Raw genomic sequence first — 15,401 nt, 5'->3', positions numbered from 1 at the left:
AAAGGGCCCTCATTTCTTTTAAAAGAAAACACTCTTTGAGAGGGAGATGCATCCTCACAAAAATCACTATATTCTGTAAAGAAGAAGGTAGTAGGCTAACATAATCTGAGGCTAGGTGTTCAGCAGATTAACCTTGAGTGTCCCTGCATGGGAGTGAGCTGAAGAGGTTACAGGTATATATAAATTATGCTGAACTTGATTACTCATGTCTGCTTTCCCCTTTTTTCCTTCCCTAGGGTCTGAAAACGTTTTTTTTTTTTTTTTTTTGGGGGGGGGGGCGGCAGCAGCAGGTTCTACTTGGTGACATCCAAGAAGTGTCTGCATCAGAATGATGCATTGTGGCTTTACCCAGAACAGCCCTAACCAGCCTTGTCCCAGTTGTCTGAGTTACAGTCAAGGTTTCCAGAACCTCTGGTGATTCCTTCCACTGTGAATTAACTTTATGGGATATAATTTCCTAGTGCGAGGTGGGTTTTTTCTTTTTAAGTCTTTAATAAAATGCTCTGGTGTGACCTGTTTTTTGTGACTACTCCAACAGTTTTTGGTTTATGACTGGAAGAGACCGGAGGCCCTATACCCTCATGTGTCACCTCCTCCCTATTAGATAAAACAGAAATATAAGGTAATTTGGACTGTACAAGGGACATAAAGAATCAAGGAAACCATACCTTAGAGACATCATCAAAATGAAGAATGCAAAAGGAAGTGATTTTTCTGGGGTTTGGCTTCTTATTTTTGAACTTTGTGCATAAAACAATTCCTTTGAGTCCTGCCAAGTGAAGTCTAAAAAGGGCCATATTCCTTTAATATTTATCAAACTTGATGGGAGTGTATGGCATTACTCTAGGAGTCACACAGACATAAAATGCATGCTGTGCCCTTCAGTAATGAACAGTCTGCTTGTGGAGCACAAGGCAGTTATAGGAAAGATAAATGGTAAGACCGGGCAAACTCCATGAGCAACAGATAATTTGAGCACAGGAGGTCAAATGCAGAGCACTGCCCCTAAAAGCTTTGGGTCAGGCAGGTGGCATGCAGAGTACAATTGAAAAGCAGGAGTGACTCAGGCTTGTGAGAAGATGGGCTTTTCAGCAGGTGTGTACTCAAGGGGAGGAGGGCGCATGTGTGGTTTATCTCAGGGCTCGGCCAATGGAGGCATTAGTTGTCGGTGATTAAGGATGATTCTCACTGGGTGCTTGCATAAACCCAGCACTTCCTTGACCTTACCTACTGCTAGAGTCCTCTCACAAGCAAGTGACTTGTGATGGGGGACACGCTCAGACAAACCACAGTTCACCTTCCCTGCCTAGAATTTCACATAGCACCAACCCACCCACATGGCAGAGAGACCCTCAACTCCCAATGACAAAAGTAATATTCTCAAATACTGAAACATGAATTCCAGTGTGGATACCTCCCTTTCCACGTCTGAATACTAATGAGCTAAAAAGTTATGAAATCTTAGACTCGTTGATTTGAATAACAGTCACAACCCTTCAAACTGCCCGTTCAAATTTCCATTAGGTTGCGGCAGCAGCCTAGCCAGGTTTTGGGTCACTAGCAATTTCAAATCTCCATCCAAATAAAACACAGCTGATGTCAGAGATGCCGGAACTATAGAGCCTTGATGAAATCCCCCCTCTGCATGTGTGCATGGGTATGTATGTGTGTGCATGTGGGGTGTGTGTGTGCATATGGGGTGGGGGGGTATACATGTGGGGTATATGTGCATGTGGGGTGTGTGTGCATGTGGGTGTGTGTGCATGTGGGGTGTGTGTGCATGTGGGGTGTGGGGGGTGTACATGTGGGGTGAGTGTGCATGTGGGGTATATGTGTGTGTGCATGTATGCATGTGGGGGGTGTACATGTGGTATGTGTGCGCATGTGGGGTGTATGTGTGTGTGCATGTAGGGTGTGTGTTCATGTGGGGTATATGTGTACGTGCATGTGTGCATGTGGGGGTGTACATGTGGTATGTGTGTGCATGTGGGGTATATGTGTGTGTGCATGTGGAGTGTGTGTGCATGTGGGGGGGTGTGCGTGGGGGGGTGTGCATGTGGGGGGTGTGCGTGGGGGGGTGCATATGGGGTGGGGGGGAGGTGTACATGGGGAGTGTATGTGTGTGTGTGTGTGTGTGTGTGTGTGTGTGTGTGTGTGTGTGTGCAGGTGCACATGTGTATAAAACCACAAGTCAACCTTGGATGTTGCTCTTCAAGAGCTGTTCACCTTGTCTTCTTCAGACAGCTCTTACCCGGCCAGGAACTCATCCATCAGGCTAAGCTGGCTGGCTAGGGAGCCCTGGGGACCCACATGTCTCTCCTTCCCCAGTATACACACCGTGCCCAGCTTTTTGGCTTGGGTTCTGGCTATCAGACTCAGGTTCTCATGTCTGCACAGCAAATGCTTTCCCAGCCGAGCTGTGGTCTCCTTGGTAGGGTTCTTTGTAAGCTGAGAATGATCGTGGGGGTCTTTCCTAAATCTGCCATGACCCCCAGAGCTGAACTGACCATCTCAATCATCTGTGCCCGCCTCATTACAGAGAAGAGCTGTGTTCCGATCACTAAAGCAAAACAGAAAGCCCTGACTCCCATGCCGCCCCAAGCTGGACTCTAGCTCATGGCCAGAGAGCTCACTCTGGCTGTACTCTGTTCTCAGGACCAACTTACCCGACTTGTAGAATATGGGAAATTTCAGGAGGGTGGCTTCTCTGTATTCCTCACATATTTGAATAACTTGTCTGTGGCCCCTGACATTCCCAAGAATGCTAGCTGTTTAAGCTCCTCCCTTCATGTTTGCTCCCCTTCTTAGTGACATTCTCATGTGACTTCCTTGTCCCTCTTGCCAAGTGAGGCATGGGCTAGGGACTGGGAGAAGTGACCTCAGGTCAAACTTTAGTTTTTCAGCCAACCCAACTGTGAGTTTAGACTTCAGTTCCTTGGATCTTAGCTGAGACGTGAGGCTAGGACAATCTTCAGATCACTCTTTTACCAGCAAGTACAAAAACATCTGAGAACGACAAGAGACTTGTGTCCATGGCCAGTGTTACCCAGCTGTGAGCTTCAGGTAACAGTCACATTCTGCCTCTGAGTTCTGAAAAAAAATGTCCCTTTCTGGAGGAACAAGCGTGGGAGTGGCCTGGAACTCCAGTTTCCACCAGAATTCAGAGAATCATTAAAAGGTGAACTCTGAAGCCATTGAATTGGCCCAACATCCTGCCCTGCCCCTCTGTCAACCCCCTACTCCCCTAAAAAGCAAATGTCTACCACAAACTTCCCAGGAGCCATTGAATATTGCTCCAAACATAGCCTGTAGCCTGCCTCTGCTGATGCTTAAGACATAATTTCCCGCCAAAGTGACCAGCTGCTACCCTGGACAAATATGAATTAGAGGATGAAATTCTAAGTTTCATCTGGACCCATTCTCTATCTTTGCCGTGATCCTGTATCCCTGAGAGACAGTCCTACCCATGGCATCAAATGGGCTTGTACATTCTCTGCTTTCTGTCGGGTTCAGTCATCAGGACTGAAGGAGGGTGGGTTAGCCAGGGTATGCGTGCCCCTCTCTCCATGTCAAGGTTTGGCCTGGGCAGTGGTTGTGTCCCTCCGTGTAGGCCACCACTCCTTCCTGTAATCTCACACATAGCACTGGCCTCACCAGCTTCACAAACAGCTTGTATCAGTTGTCAATTAAGATCTGAAGGTAGTAAAAGCTTCTCACGGTGGCTGACTCGAGGGTCTTCTTTAAGTATTAAGACACCATGGGTATTAAGACACCATTGTCTACCTACCATGACAACTCAGGGTGCTACAAACTAAAGGCAGGGGCTCCCAAAGCAAAGTTCAAACGACAACCAACATTCAAATGTGTGAGAGATAAAGTCCTAATTAATGACCTACCCAGAGTTCTAATAGGAGATTCACAACCAAGTGAGAACACAGGATTCCAAGTAACCAAACCCAACCATAACGTCAAAGGCCCTCCATGGGACCATCCACAGGGAATCGTTCTCATCTTTCTAAGTGGCCAGGACGAATTGATAGAGTAGGGTATGGGGACACCTTAAACTCTCCGATTCCCAGGTACAACTCACCCTCTCCGAGGGCTCAGTGTTAAATACGAATTCTTCAGAGAAGACTTGTAACCAAGCACTGTAACCCGGGAGCCCAGAATCACCAAACCCAAAGCAAGAGACCAGGAGTTCAAAATGGGCATTGCTGATTAAACTTTTACTTTACAGTCACTCATTTCCATCCCTCCCGAACCGCTCATCGTTCTGAAACAGAGTCTCATACGGCCCAGAATATGTAGCTGAGAATCACCTCCAACTCCCGATCCTCTCTCCTCCAATTCCCAAAGGGCTAGACAGCAGGAAGTCTGTGTTTCCCAGCCTTCTCGTTTCCCGGGAGAAAAGTCAAGTCCTCTCTGGCATCTCAGGACTAATGCTGAAGCAGCAGGAGTGTGGCACATTCCATCTCCATGGGGACTGGGGCTCTTTGTCCTATCTACCCTCATGTCCTTGAGGTAGTCCTCTCTTCTAGTTGGCTGATCCTAAGTTGTTTTTAATAACAAAACTGTACTCCTACATTCTGTGGTTTCAGAGTTGGGTCACCCCAGCAAATTAGTCTGAAGGGAGTTACAGAACTCTCCAACCTAAAACCAAGCCAAGTGTGGGCAGTATGACGATGCCAGGATTTGTGGCTGGCTTATGAAGTGAGAGCACTCTGTGAGATGACACCCCCTTACCCGTGGGGTCTCTAGTTAACACGGGCCAGTGGGGTGAGATGACACCCCTTACCTGTGAGGTCTCTAGTTAACACAGGCAGGTGGGGTGAGAACTGAACCAAACTCTGGGACACAGCAGTCGATGCTGGGGAGCTGATTTGAAGATGTAACTCTAAAAGGAGAAGTCAGGGACGAAGGACACGAGTCCCACCTACTAGTAATATCAGAAGCTCTCCCAGGAGACTCCTAGGACGGTGACTACTTAAGACATTTCCAAAGGCTATAGATGTGTTTCATCTTCACGACCAGGATCCCCTGAGGAGCTGGGACTAAGATACAGTACGTGCGGCAGGCTCTTCAGGGGAAAAAAGAGGGGGTGGGATTTTCCAAGCTTGCTGCAGCTGGAGTAGTGAAACCGCACAGAGCTACTCATACTGGGCGTTTGGGCTGAGGAGGAGAGGCCCGAAAGTCAGCCTGCTATGAGAGACGCACTGTGGTGAACCTGGAGGGCAATGTTCCCTGGTCAGGACTTCTCTGTGACTGCGGTGTGACCAAGTATACCCGAGCTGTCACCCTGGGCACACCTGTTGTTTCTCTTGGCAAATCTACTGCACAGCAGTGTCAAGAATAAGTTGTGGCAGAGGCTCGCCCACTGCCTTCAGGTGCGGGCAGGCGGGTACCACGACCATGAGCAAGTATGTGGTGGGGAGACAGGAGAGGAAGAGAAATGGAATGGTTTTGTGCACTGTGAAGAGAGGCAGAACTGGAGATGCAACCACAGTGAAGAACAGCCTGATGTAAGAGGCCTCTGCTGTCCTGGCCCATGCCACTGCTTAGGGCCATGTCTGGGTTCATGTCGCTACTGCAGTGGGGGTCTGTATTGATGTCCATAGCTGTCCGTACTGCAGCAGGGGTCTGTATTGATGTCCATAGCCCATGTTACCATCAAAGATCATGCAGATGTCCATGACCTGAGCTGCCACCTGAAGCCACATTGATGTCAGAGGGTCATGCTGAGCTTGAGCTGGGCCCATCGCTTGCCTGGGCAGTGTAGGAGAGCTGGTCCAGACAGCATGGCCAAGGGAGAGCTGGTCCCCATGGCATGAGCATGGGAGAGCTGGCTGGCTGGACAACTCAGCTACTGCCCAGGCTCAGATCCACCCCCAACACTGACTCCATCTATGAGCTGAAGGGGCCAGGCCTGCAGAAGAAAAGCCACAGGATCTCTGTGACTTAGGGCAACAGCGGAGTCTTGGTGAGGGTTCAGTATTGATGGTGTAGCAGAAGCCAGAGGCCTTGACCCAGACCAACAATTCACTACCATGAACATTTGCAGGTAGTTGTTTGGGCAAGAGGCAATAGTTTCCAGTGCCACTACAATGAACGATTATGTGATGGAGAGGCGGGAAAAGCAGAGGAGCAGGTTACACACTGCGGAACTGGAGAACTGACAGCTGTGACGGGTGCCAGAGAAGGGCTCGACACATAGAGGAGCAGGTTGCTGCCCAGAGATCAGCAAGACGGTTTGTTATTTTATTTTATTTTATTTTATTTTATTTTATTTTATTTTATTTTATTGGGGGTGGGGAGGAGCAGGCATTAGAAGAGTGGAGGGCAGATGTGGAAGGACTGGGAAATCGGTGGGACTAGGGTGCAAATTCCCAAAGGATTAATAATAATAAAAAAAGTGTTAAAAAAATGAGTTGTAGGAGCTGTAGGCAGCTCCCTCCTGACTGCCTATAACTCCAGCTCCAGGTGACCGATGCCCTCTTCTGCCCTCTGGGGGCATCTGCACTTGCATGCACAAACCCATACACAAACACCACACATACACATAAAAATATATCTTTAACAATAAAAAAAAAAGTTGAGTTGTACAAAATTCAAGAAGGGACTGTGTTCTATTTATGGCTAGAGTCGGCCCCTGGGAGATGAGATATAGCCAGGATGTGCCAATAGTAAGGGCAGAACTGTAACACCAGGCCAGGCATGGAACCATAAGGAACCAAAATTAGTCCAGGGGGCTGGAGAGATGGCTCAGTGGTTAAAAGCACTGACTGCTCTTCCAGAGGACCTAAGTTCAATTCCCAGGAACCACATGGTGGCTCACAACCATCTGTTATGGGCTCCAATGCCTTCTTCTGGGGTGTCAGTGTCAGCTTTCTCATATACATTAAATAAGCAAACAAATATTTTTTTTTTAAAGTCAGTCTTGGCTGTTATCTCATGCTATTTAGAAACATCAATTTAAGGGTGACGTGAGCTAAATGTATAGGCTCTTAAATGATAAGGTTTGTGAGAAAACAAGACTAGTACTGTCTTATGTAAGCTGTAAGCGTGAGGCAGAACACAGTACCCAGGATGAAAATGCAGTAAAAAAAAGAAAAAGAAAACAATTCTTGCTCTGTATTTAAAAACCTCAGCCCACTAAAAAAATACCATTAAGGTTGTGTGCCCTAGCTATTGCTTGTAATCCCAGAACTCACAGCGTTGAGGCAGGACGTCTGCCACTAGTTCAATGCCAGCCTGGGCTATATGGCTAAGTTTCAGGCCCTGCCTGGGCTACAGAGCAAACCTGTTTCAGCCTACACTGTGTCATCTCTGCTAGCCGGTGTCCTGTGGGATGAGTTGCTGTCCATGTTCAAGGTGATGAAATGCATGCATAAAGGAATGGTCCTCTGAACTCCCAAGCTGTTCACAGCCCATCCACGAGGTCTGGGCAAACTCCCACAGTCTCTCCAGGCTCTCTGTGCCCTCGGCAGCAGCCCAGGTGGTCACGAGACCTCAGATCATTGTTCCCTTGTCTCCTAGACATAGCAATCCCAGCATTCCTTCCCACCCTGTACAACCAGCTCTACCCCCGGGGGCTTAGCTCCCCTTTCCACACCTGAGGTGTCCTGTCCAGGAAGACTCCACTAGCCTTCCCTCACAGGCTTCTCCCAACTTTTTAAAGCTATTGCTTATTTTCGGGTTGGTTACCCAATTTGAGAGTATGTTGTCTTCCCTACTCCAGAATATAAGTTACAGTTGGGCGTGTCACATTTAGCGACAGATTCCCACTGGAATTTCCAGTCAACAAGCTTTTTTTTAAACATGAGGCTGCACACAGCCAATGGTTTAATTGGTTCTGGCACTGAACAACCAAATATCAAGCTAAGATGGACACTCTAGATGTGGAGGAGGTGGTCCTGTGCCCAGCCACAGTGAAGCACTTTAGTAAGCATTTGCCATTTCCCAAGAGCAGGAGTTTCTGATCTGTGACAATGGTAGCAATGGTGGTGGCAGTGATGGGAGAGGTTCTGAAGGAAGCCAGGGTTGCTTTCCTACATGCTAAGGACTAAACACATTTATCTCCTACCTCCTGAGAGCCAGACAGTGAAGGCTTACATGTACATATGACTTAACTATGATTCAAAGGCCTACTAAGCTACATCTAAAATAATTAGACAAATACCATAAAGAGTTGTTACAGTCTCATTCAGCTAAAAGTCTGGCATGCCTTCCACAGAGCCATTAACCTGCACACACATACCCTTCCATCCACCCCCCCCCACTACCCCACTCCACCACCGCCGCCACTGGAACAATAACAAGTTTTCACAACCGTGTTCAAATCAAATGATAGATTTATTATCTGTCTCTGTTACACAGTAAGTGAAAATAGCTCAATTTAGGACATTCTAAAACTTGCCTGGATTTCCCACATACTGAGAGCCAGTGTCAGCTGCGGGGGGCTGACAGTCTGAACTGGCCCTCAAGACTAGGAGATTTCTTCCACAGCTTTAAAGAATTTCACGTTGTGTCCTTCATAGCATCTTCCTCTTTTCAAACTCCTTCACAAACAGGAAAGAAGAAAAATGCAAATGACATTCGTGGGAAAGTGATTTTCAAATTCTAGGTCACCATTAGGACCTCAGCTCTGCAGAGGTAAAATGTGTGGAACAGGGATCTTGCTGGAAAACCAGCTACTTTCAAATCAGCCTTTGCTGGTACCAGTCTAAGCTTGACCTTTTCCTTTAGACCCCGAGGCAACAGGGATGCTTTAACAATCCTTACGTCTTCACTGCAGAACTACTGCTTGCGGCTGATGGGCACCACTGCTTATCCAAACCTATATAATGTGCGCCTGTATGCAAAAGGCCCTTTAATAAGGCAGTGAGGGCTTTCTCAGAGACCAAATCGCAAATACTGACTCATTTAGTATTTGAACAAAATGTTGAAAAGCTTAGAAATGCTTGAAACAAACAAATGCCCTAGACAGAAGGAACAGGCTAGCAGTCAGACTGCAGCAATAGCCGCCAACTAAACACACTTCCTCCTATTTACTAAACACCCGCCTGTCCCAACCACTCAGGAACAGGGTATCCAAGCACACGTGCAAAGACTTGATCAAACGAGGAGTCTGACTCAGAATCCCTAAGACGAGGGCAAAGTTCACAACAAAGCAGAAGTCTTGAATTCTCTGGAAACTGTTCCTATCTACGGAAATAATTAGTGCCTATTTTTGGCTTAAGAGACAGGGTTTTGTTAAGAGACAAATGTCATCATGAGCTGTTTTCTTATCTACCTTTTGGTTTTGTCAAGCTTAAAACTCTTGCAGAGTAAAGAGGAAAACAGTAACAGGAGAGACACGACACTCAAGAAGACATCCTGAGATCACTGCAGACTACAGACTATCAGCTGAGCATGCACCAGTGTCCTATCAGAAAGGAAAAGCCAAACAGCCGAATGCAACTCCTCTAACTGTGGGCACTGGATAGGACCACACAGCCACTCATAGCGCAGCCCTGCCCTCCTCAGGCACCCACCCCACTCTTTACTGCTTGCTTCTTGGCTGAATTGCAGCACCTCTCTGGAAACAGATGCCTATGGAGTCAGGATGGTTATATCCCAAGGGTTCCCCTGGAACACCACAAGGCTACAATCCCAGGCTGTAAGTCAGGATGCCGTTACCTCTGAAATGCTTTGCACACCTTGTCAATGACAAAGGGCAATGTCTCCCTTTACAACAGGAAGGTTTTACACTGGGGCCTCAGAACAGTAAACTATGGAGAGGGAAGGACACAGCTACCGTGTGCTCACCTTATAAATGGTGGTTCCCAGCTGAGCGGGGGACATGCTGACAACCACCCCTGCACTCTGAAGAGCAGCGATCTTCTCTTTGGCGCCACCTTTTCCTCCAGCAATAATCGCCCCTGCATGACCCATCCTTCTGCCAGGAGGAGCAGTTATACCAGCAATGAAGGACACTACAGGCTTGGCCTTTGGACCCTGGAGGGAGAGAGAGAGAGAGAGGTTGTAACTTGAAGACTAGGTCAAAGCTATGCCCGTTGGCAAGCAGTAAGTGGCTTAGGAAGGGAAAGCTCATCACTCAACCCACACATTGAAGTACTCTCCTTCAAGAGACTCAGAGCTCCACACCAACACAGAAGTCACTGAGCAAACACTTCCATCAGCCAGGTAGCAGCACTGTCAGCACCTCATACGCTGCTCCACACACACACACACACACACACACACACACACACACACACACACACACACCTGAGCCTTTCTTTTGATAAGTAAAAAGTACATACGCCTGAAAATTGTGTTGTGATTATGAAAATAACTTAAGACTCAAGATCAATCAGCTTATCTTACTTCACATCCTGAGTTGTTATTATAATTCTCATCCTTAACAAATGTCCTCAAAAGAAAAGATGAGGGATGTTGGGACACAGGGAAAGACCCAAGACTTTCACTCAATTTCCTACTAAGGCCGCAAGTCCAAGGACCACGCACATCACTAACACAGACCTGGGCTTCCTTAAATATGAAATAACATGGATGACAGTCAGTCATTCTCTTTACTTTAAAATTATATACTCTAAGAAAAATGAGCAAGGTTGACTTTATTCAACAAAAGTGCATTCTAGTACACAAAATTATTACATAATTATCACTGAATGAGATTTTGACATTAAAAAAATGTTAGAAGCCCTTAGAGATGGAGATACAGCTCAGCAGCTAAGAGCACTGACTATTCTTCCAAAGGACCTGAGTTCAATTCTCAGCACGCACTGCCAACTCACAACTGTTTATAACTCCAGTTCCAGAGGATCCAACACCCGCCTCACACAGGCATAGAAGCATGCAAACCACCAATGAACATAAAAGAAAAATAAAAAATAATAAAAAAGTTTTTAGAAGCTCACACAGGAAACAACAGTTGCTAAGCTCTGGGCTTGCATTGTAATCGAGGAAATATTACCAAATGTTATCAAATGCTTACATATCAATCCATCATGAGATACCACACAGTAATACATGACAATTTATGGCAGGTTTCACAATGAATCCAGGGAAAACAGGCAGAGCTCACGGTGCATGGAATCCAGCTTCATTCAGCTGCTCCTGTCTCCTGACCACCCCACACAGAAACACAGCGGCTCTCAAGTCATTTGGTCTGGGGACCCTGGAGATTTATAGTTACCGAGGATCTCAGAGTACTTTTGTTCATATAAATGAACAAAATCCATTTGAATATGCAACCTCTGTATATCAATGCCATGGCACTAAATTCTGAGCTATTTATTCTAAGAAGTAATATCCAATAATACTTATTATATTAAAAACTGAAACTAAGGGCCAGTGAAATGGCTCAGCCACTAAAGGCATCTGCGCTGCAGGCTGATGATCTGCGTGCACTCCCTGGAACCCATATAAAGGCGGAAGGAAACTCCACAAAGCAGTCCAGTGACAGCCACATGAATGCCACAGTATGGGGGACACATCCTCACCCACACACATAAAACCTAAAACCAAGTTCTATAAATACTTATGAATTCACTAAAACCCTCAACTTTCTAAACCAGTGTCTGATGAGACAGGTAGCATTTAACAACTAGCTTCTACAACTCTGGCTGTTTACCTTGACAACGGCTAGTCATTTCTGCCTTTGCAATTTCCCCACTGTGAAAGCTCATTAAGCTGATGTACAAGAAGAGAATCCCGCCTCCAACGGACAGATGGAGAAGGATGGAATGCTAATCTGCCTCCCGGATGCCTGTGACTATTCTCTGATACTACACAAGCCTCTTCACGTGGTCATTTCCCTAAGGTCACAAGCAATGCTGCAAACTCAAAGAGCAGCAATGAACTTGTCCTTTGTCCTTGTGAAGTCCCTCATCTGCCTTGGTCTCAGTGGGTCTTTGATCCACAGTGGTTTTATAACACAGACTGTCAAATGGGAAAATACCAGTTCAGCAGATATGCATATCTGCCTCCTAATGCTGCTACACTTTAGTACAGCTCCTCACGATGCGGTGACCCCCAACCATAACATTTTCCCTGCTACTTCATAACTCTAGTTTCACTGCTGTCGTGAATCATTATGTAAATATTTTTGGAGCCGGCCAGTCATTCTTCCAAGTAAAGTTAGTGATCACTGGAGGTGGCTGCTCAGCTCACCCAGCTGTGAGAGTACTCCCAGGCCATCACAAAATAGTCTAAAGGGTCACAACTTAATACAACCACTAACTCTTGCTTCACCAGGAACATTCTTAAGTAAAGTTGACTTTCTTTGTAACCACAGACCCCTGGAGCTATCCCAGTGCTCTGAGTCCTGCAGGTTCTGCAAGTCTGATGTGGTTGCTCTCGGCCTGGCCCCCAGTGCTCCGCCCTGCGTGCTGGAGGTGAAAGCATACTGACTTCTACTCTGCACTTTGTTTGCTCAAAATGCTCCTCACCGTCCTCACATATTAGCATCGTCCTCACCTGGGACGGCCTCATCCCGCCCCTGCCCTGCAAGCCGGACTCTTTCTCCCACGTCTCACCAATGTCCTGGGCTGACTGGCTTCTGGGGCCCTGTTCTGCCCCCGGCATGTGTCTGTCACACTCACAGCACACTGGATGATCTGCTTCCCAGGTTCTCCTACCAAGCAATGAGCTCCCTGAACATCAAAGTCTCCCTCAGTTCCCTAAGTCCAGCACCACTACAGTGCCTCAGAGACAGAATGAAAAGCCAACAGGCTCCAGCCATTCATTCATTCCCTCACGGTCCCCGCGCAGATGATGAGAATCTCCAGTTTGTGAGGTACTCACTACTCTCCTTCTCTGCTCTAAAGTCCCCTAAAATGACAATGCTGCTGTGCTGGGAAGGGAAGGATTATAAGCTTTTAAATCTCCACTGCCAAACAGAGTCAGTAGAGATTTCTGAAGTGAGGGAAAAACAGAATTAGGCAGCAGCATAGTGTGGGAGAGAGACCAGGACAGAGAGTGATGGGAAATACGGAAGCCCACACACACTATGAGGGCTATGAGGGCTCAGTACTGCAGGGTGCCTGTCACATCCTTCCCAAGCTGCCTGCTTCAACCTTCAGCAGACACTGCTGACTCTTATGTAACACTTTGTCTTAAGCTGCTCAAAATAAAATACACTAGCTCTATAAAACCCAACCAGAAATAATAAATGAAACAAACATGCATGTTTTGCCACTAAACTTGTAAACAATTCAAAGAATTCAGAGTTGGGTCCTAATACACTTTAGTATTCAATTTGACAGTGTAACACAGTATCTGATTTTTTTTTTTTTTTCTGAATAGAAAGCACTTTTTACTTAAGCTTACAAACTTTTCTGAACTTAAGACAGCAGGCTGGAGAGATTATTAGCAGGCTCAGAGGTTACGAGCACTCGCTGCTCTTCCAGAGGACCTAGGGCTCGATTTCCAGCACATATGGCAGCTCACAACTGTCTGCAACTCCAGACCTAGGGAATTTGACAACCTCACACAGACGTGAATGCAGGCAAAACACCAACGCATGTAAAATAAAACTAAATCAACTGTAAAAAGAAAACAGACAGCCACTAACAACCCACCCTCCTCACTTAGCAATACTCGTCAGTGCTTTCTACAGGCTCTGCAGTGTACCAGCACCCTGACATCCAGATCCTGGAACATCAGACGGGGCACAGATCTGAGGAGGTGGCAGAAGAGTCGACAAGAACTAGAACATGTGCCAAATGGGGTCTTCAGCCACCCTGCCACAGTGTGACATATGTGAATGGACAACTTAAGAGATGAATCTCCACTCACTGTTTCAGAGGTTCCTCAGTACACATTAGCATGCTCCTCCACTGTGGTATGAACAAAAGTGCGCTCTGCTGACATCATTGTAGCAGTGAGCAGAGAGAGTGAGGAGAAGGAGCAGGGCAAGATAATGCTTCAAGAACTTGCCTCTAGTGACATGCTCCCTCCAACTGGGCTCCTCTCCTAAAATTTCACAACCTCCACAGTGCTAGCAGCCAGAGGCCACGCCCTTTACATATGAGCTTATGGGGACACTTTACATCTGAAGTGGAAAATCCTGATTGGTTTTACTCACAGACAAAAGGTATCTAGGCCTGGGGGAGAAACCAGTGGCTGGAGAGTAGAGTAGGGCATGACCGAGCCAGTCCAAGTGAGCAAGATGAGGCTCAGTGTGGAGGGACGCAGGGCACTCAAGTGAGGCCACTGATCTGGATGGATCACTGCAGACACAGAGGGTGAGAACAGTAAAAAACAGCCCTGAGGTGTCAGCCCTGAGGTGTCTGCCACGGATGGAGCATGCAAGACAACCCCACAGCTTAGGGAAAGATGCAGGAAACAGCCCGGGGACAGGAGAAGCAGCAGGGAGGGAGCTTATGGGAGCCCCAGAGGATGTCAAAGGAAGTCTGAGGTCACTGGAGGCCCCTGGGGACCTTCACAGAAACAGCACCACTGCAGCTCAGTTCACCAAGGCTGTTTCCCTAGGTTACTGCCTCACACACTCAGCACTGCCAAAGCAGCAAGGCGAAGGAACGTTCTCAACAGAAACGACAACGCTGGGGGCTTAGGGAGTGAGGAAAAGGAAAGAGACCTGCAGTTAGCGAGAGCGGGGCCACAGCTTACAACTCTGTGGAGCTTCCAATCTCCCCGAAGACATGACCACTCAAAGAGGTCCTTGAAAGTTCCCGAAAGCACCAACAAGAGGAGGTGCGCTGCGTACCAGGCATGCAGTGCCATGACTGGCTCCTTCCACACTGCCATTGTCCCTATTTCTCTTCTGGCATTTAATTTATTTACTCTTCAGGTTTTTGGTTTTGCTTTTTCCCCACAAGTGCGAATGGGAAGTTATTCCGACTTTTAATTTTTTATCTTATTGTGTATGAATGTTTGCCTGCATGGATACAGGCTCACTAAGTATGTCCCTAGTACCTGTGGAGACCAGAAGAGGGCACAAGGTCCCCTAGAACTGGACTTGCAGATGATTGGAGGCTACCATGTGGGTGTGGGAAACTGAACCTAGGTCTTCTGCAAGAGCAGCAAGTGCTCTTAAGCTCTGAGCCACCCCTCCAGTGCCATGTCTCCTCTTGCCTGGCCTCCTCTCCAGTCCCACCCTCCGCTGGCCTGGCCTCCTGAAGACCATTTGTCACCGCCATCAGCACTTGACTCAAGCATTGCACACTTCCCTCCTCAGCTCACAGGCTCACTCAGCAGAGCAGAACTGGACAGCAGCCTGCTCCCAGCATGTGGCCCCTCCTCCCTCACCCTCACCTGCCAAATCCAGCAAAGCAGCTTAGCTCCCTGAGCTAACTGACAGAGCTATACAACAGCACACTACTCCTTCAGTTCCCCTAGCTAACTGACAGAGCTATACAACAGCACACCACTACTCC

General features: G+C 47.3%; 1 protein-coding gene across 1 annotated transcript in view; it reads right to left on the bottom strand.

The window, feature by feature from the left end:
- Positions 1-8,330: 8,330 nt before the first annotated feature.
- The window catches only part of Suclg1 (succinate-CoA ligase alpha subunit), a 32,083-nt gene continuing 25,012 nt past the window's right edge, over positions 8,331-15,401 (bottom strand). The window contains exons 8-9 of the mRNA XM_021190514.1: positions 9,805-9,993; positions 8,331-8,555 (exon numbers count right to left, since the gene is read on the bottom strand). Coding sequence (XP_021046173.1) covers positions 8,529-8,555; positions 9,805-9,993 — 216 coding nt within the window. The 3' untranslated portion in view covers positions 8,331-8,528. The remainder of the gene's footprint in view (positions 8,556-9,804; positions 9,994-15,401) is intronic.

The sequence above is a fragment of the Mus pahari genome, chromosome 2, assembly GCF_900095145.1.
Source record: "Mus pahari chromosome 2, PAHARI_EIJ_v1.1, whole genome shotgun sequence".
Taxonomy (NCBI): domain Eukaryota; kingdom Metazoa; phylum Chordata; class Mammalia; order Rodentia; family Muridae; genus Mus; species Mus pahari.
The sequence above is the reverse complement of the archived record's forward strand: the minus strand, read 5'-3'. Positions and strand labels throughout refer to the sequence as shown.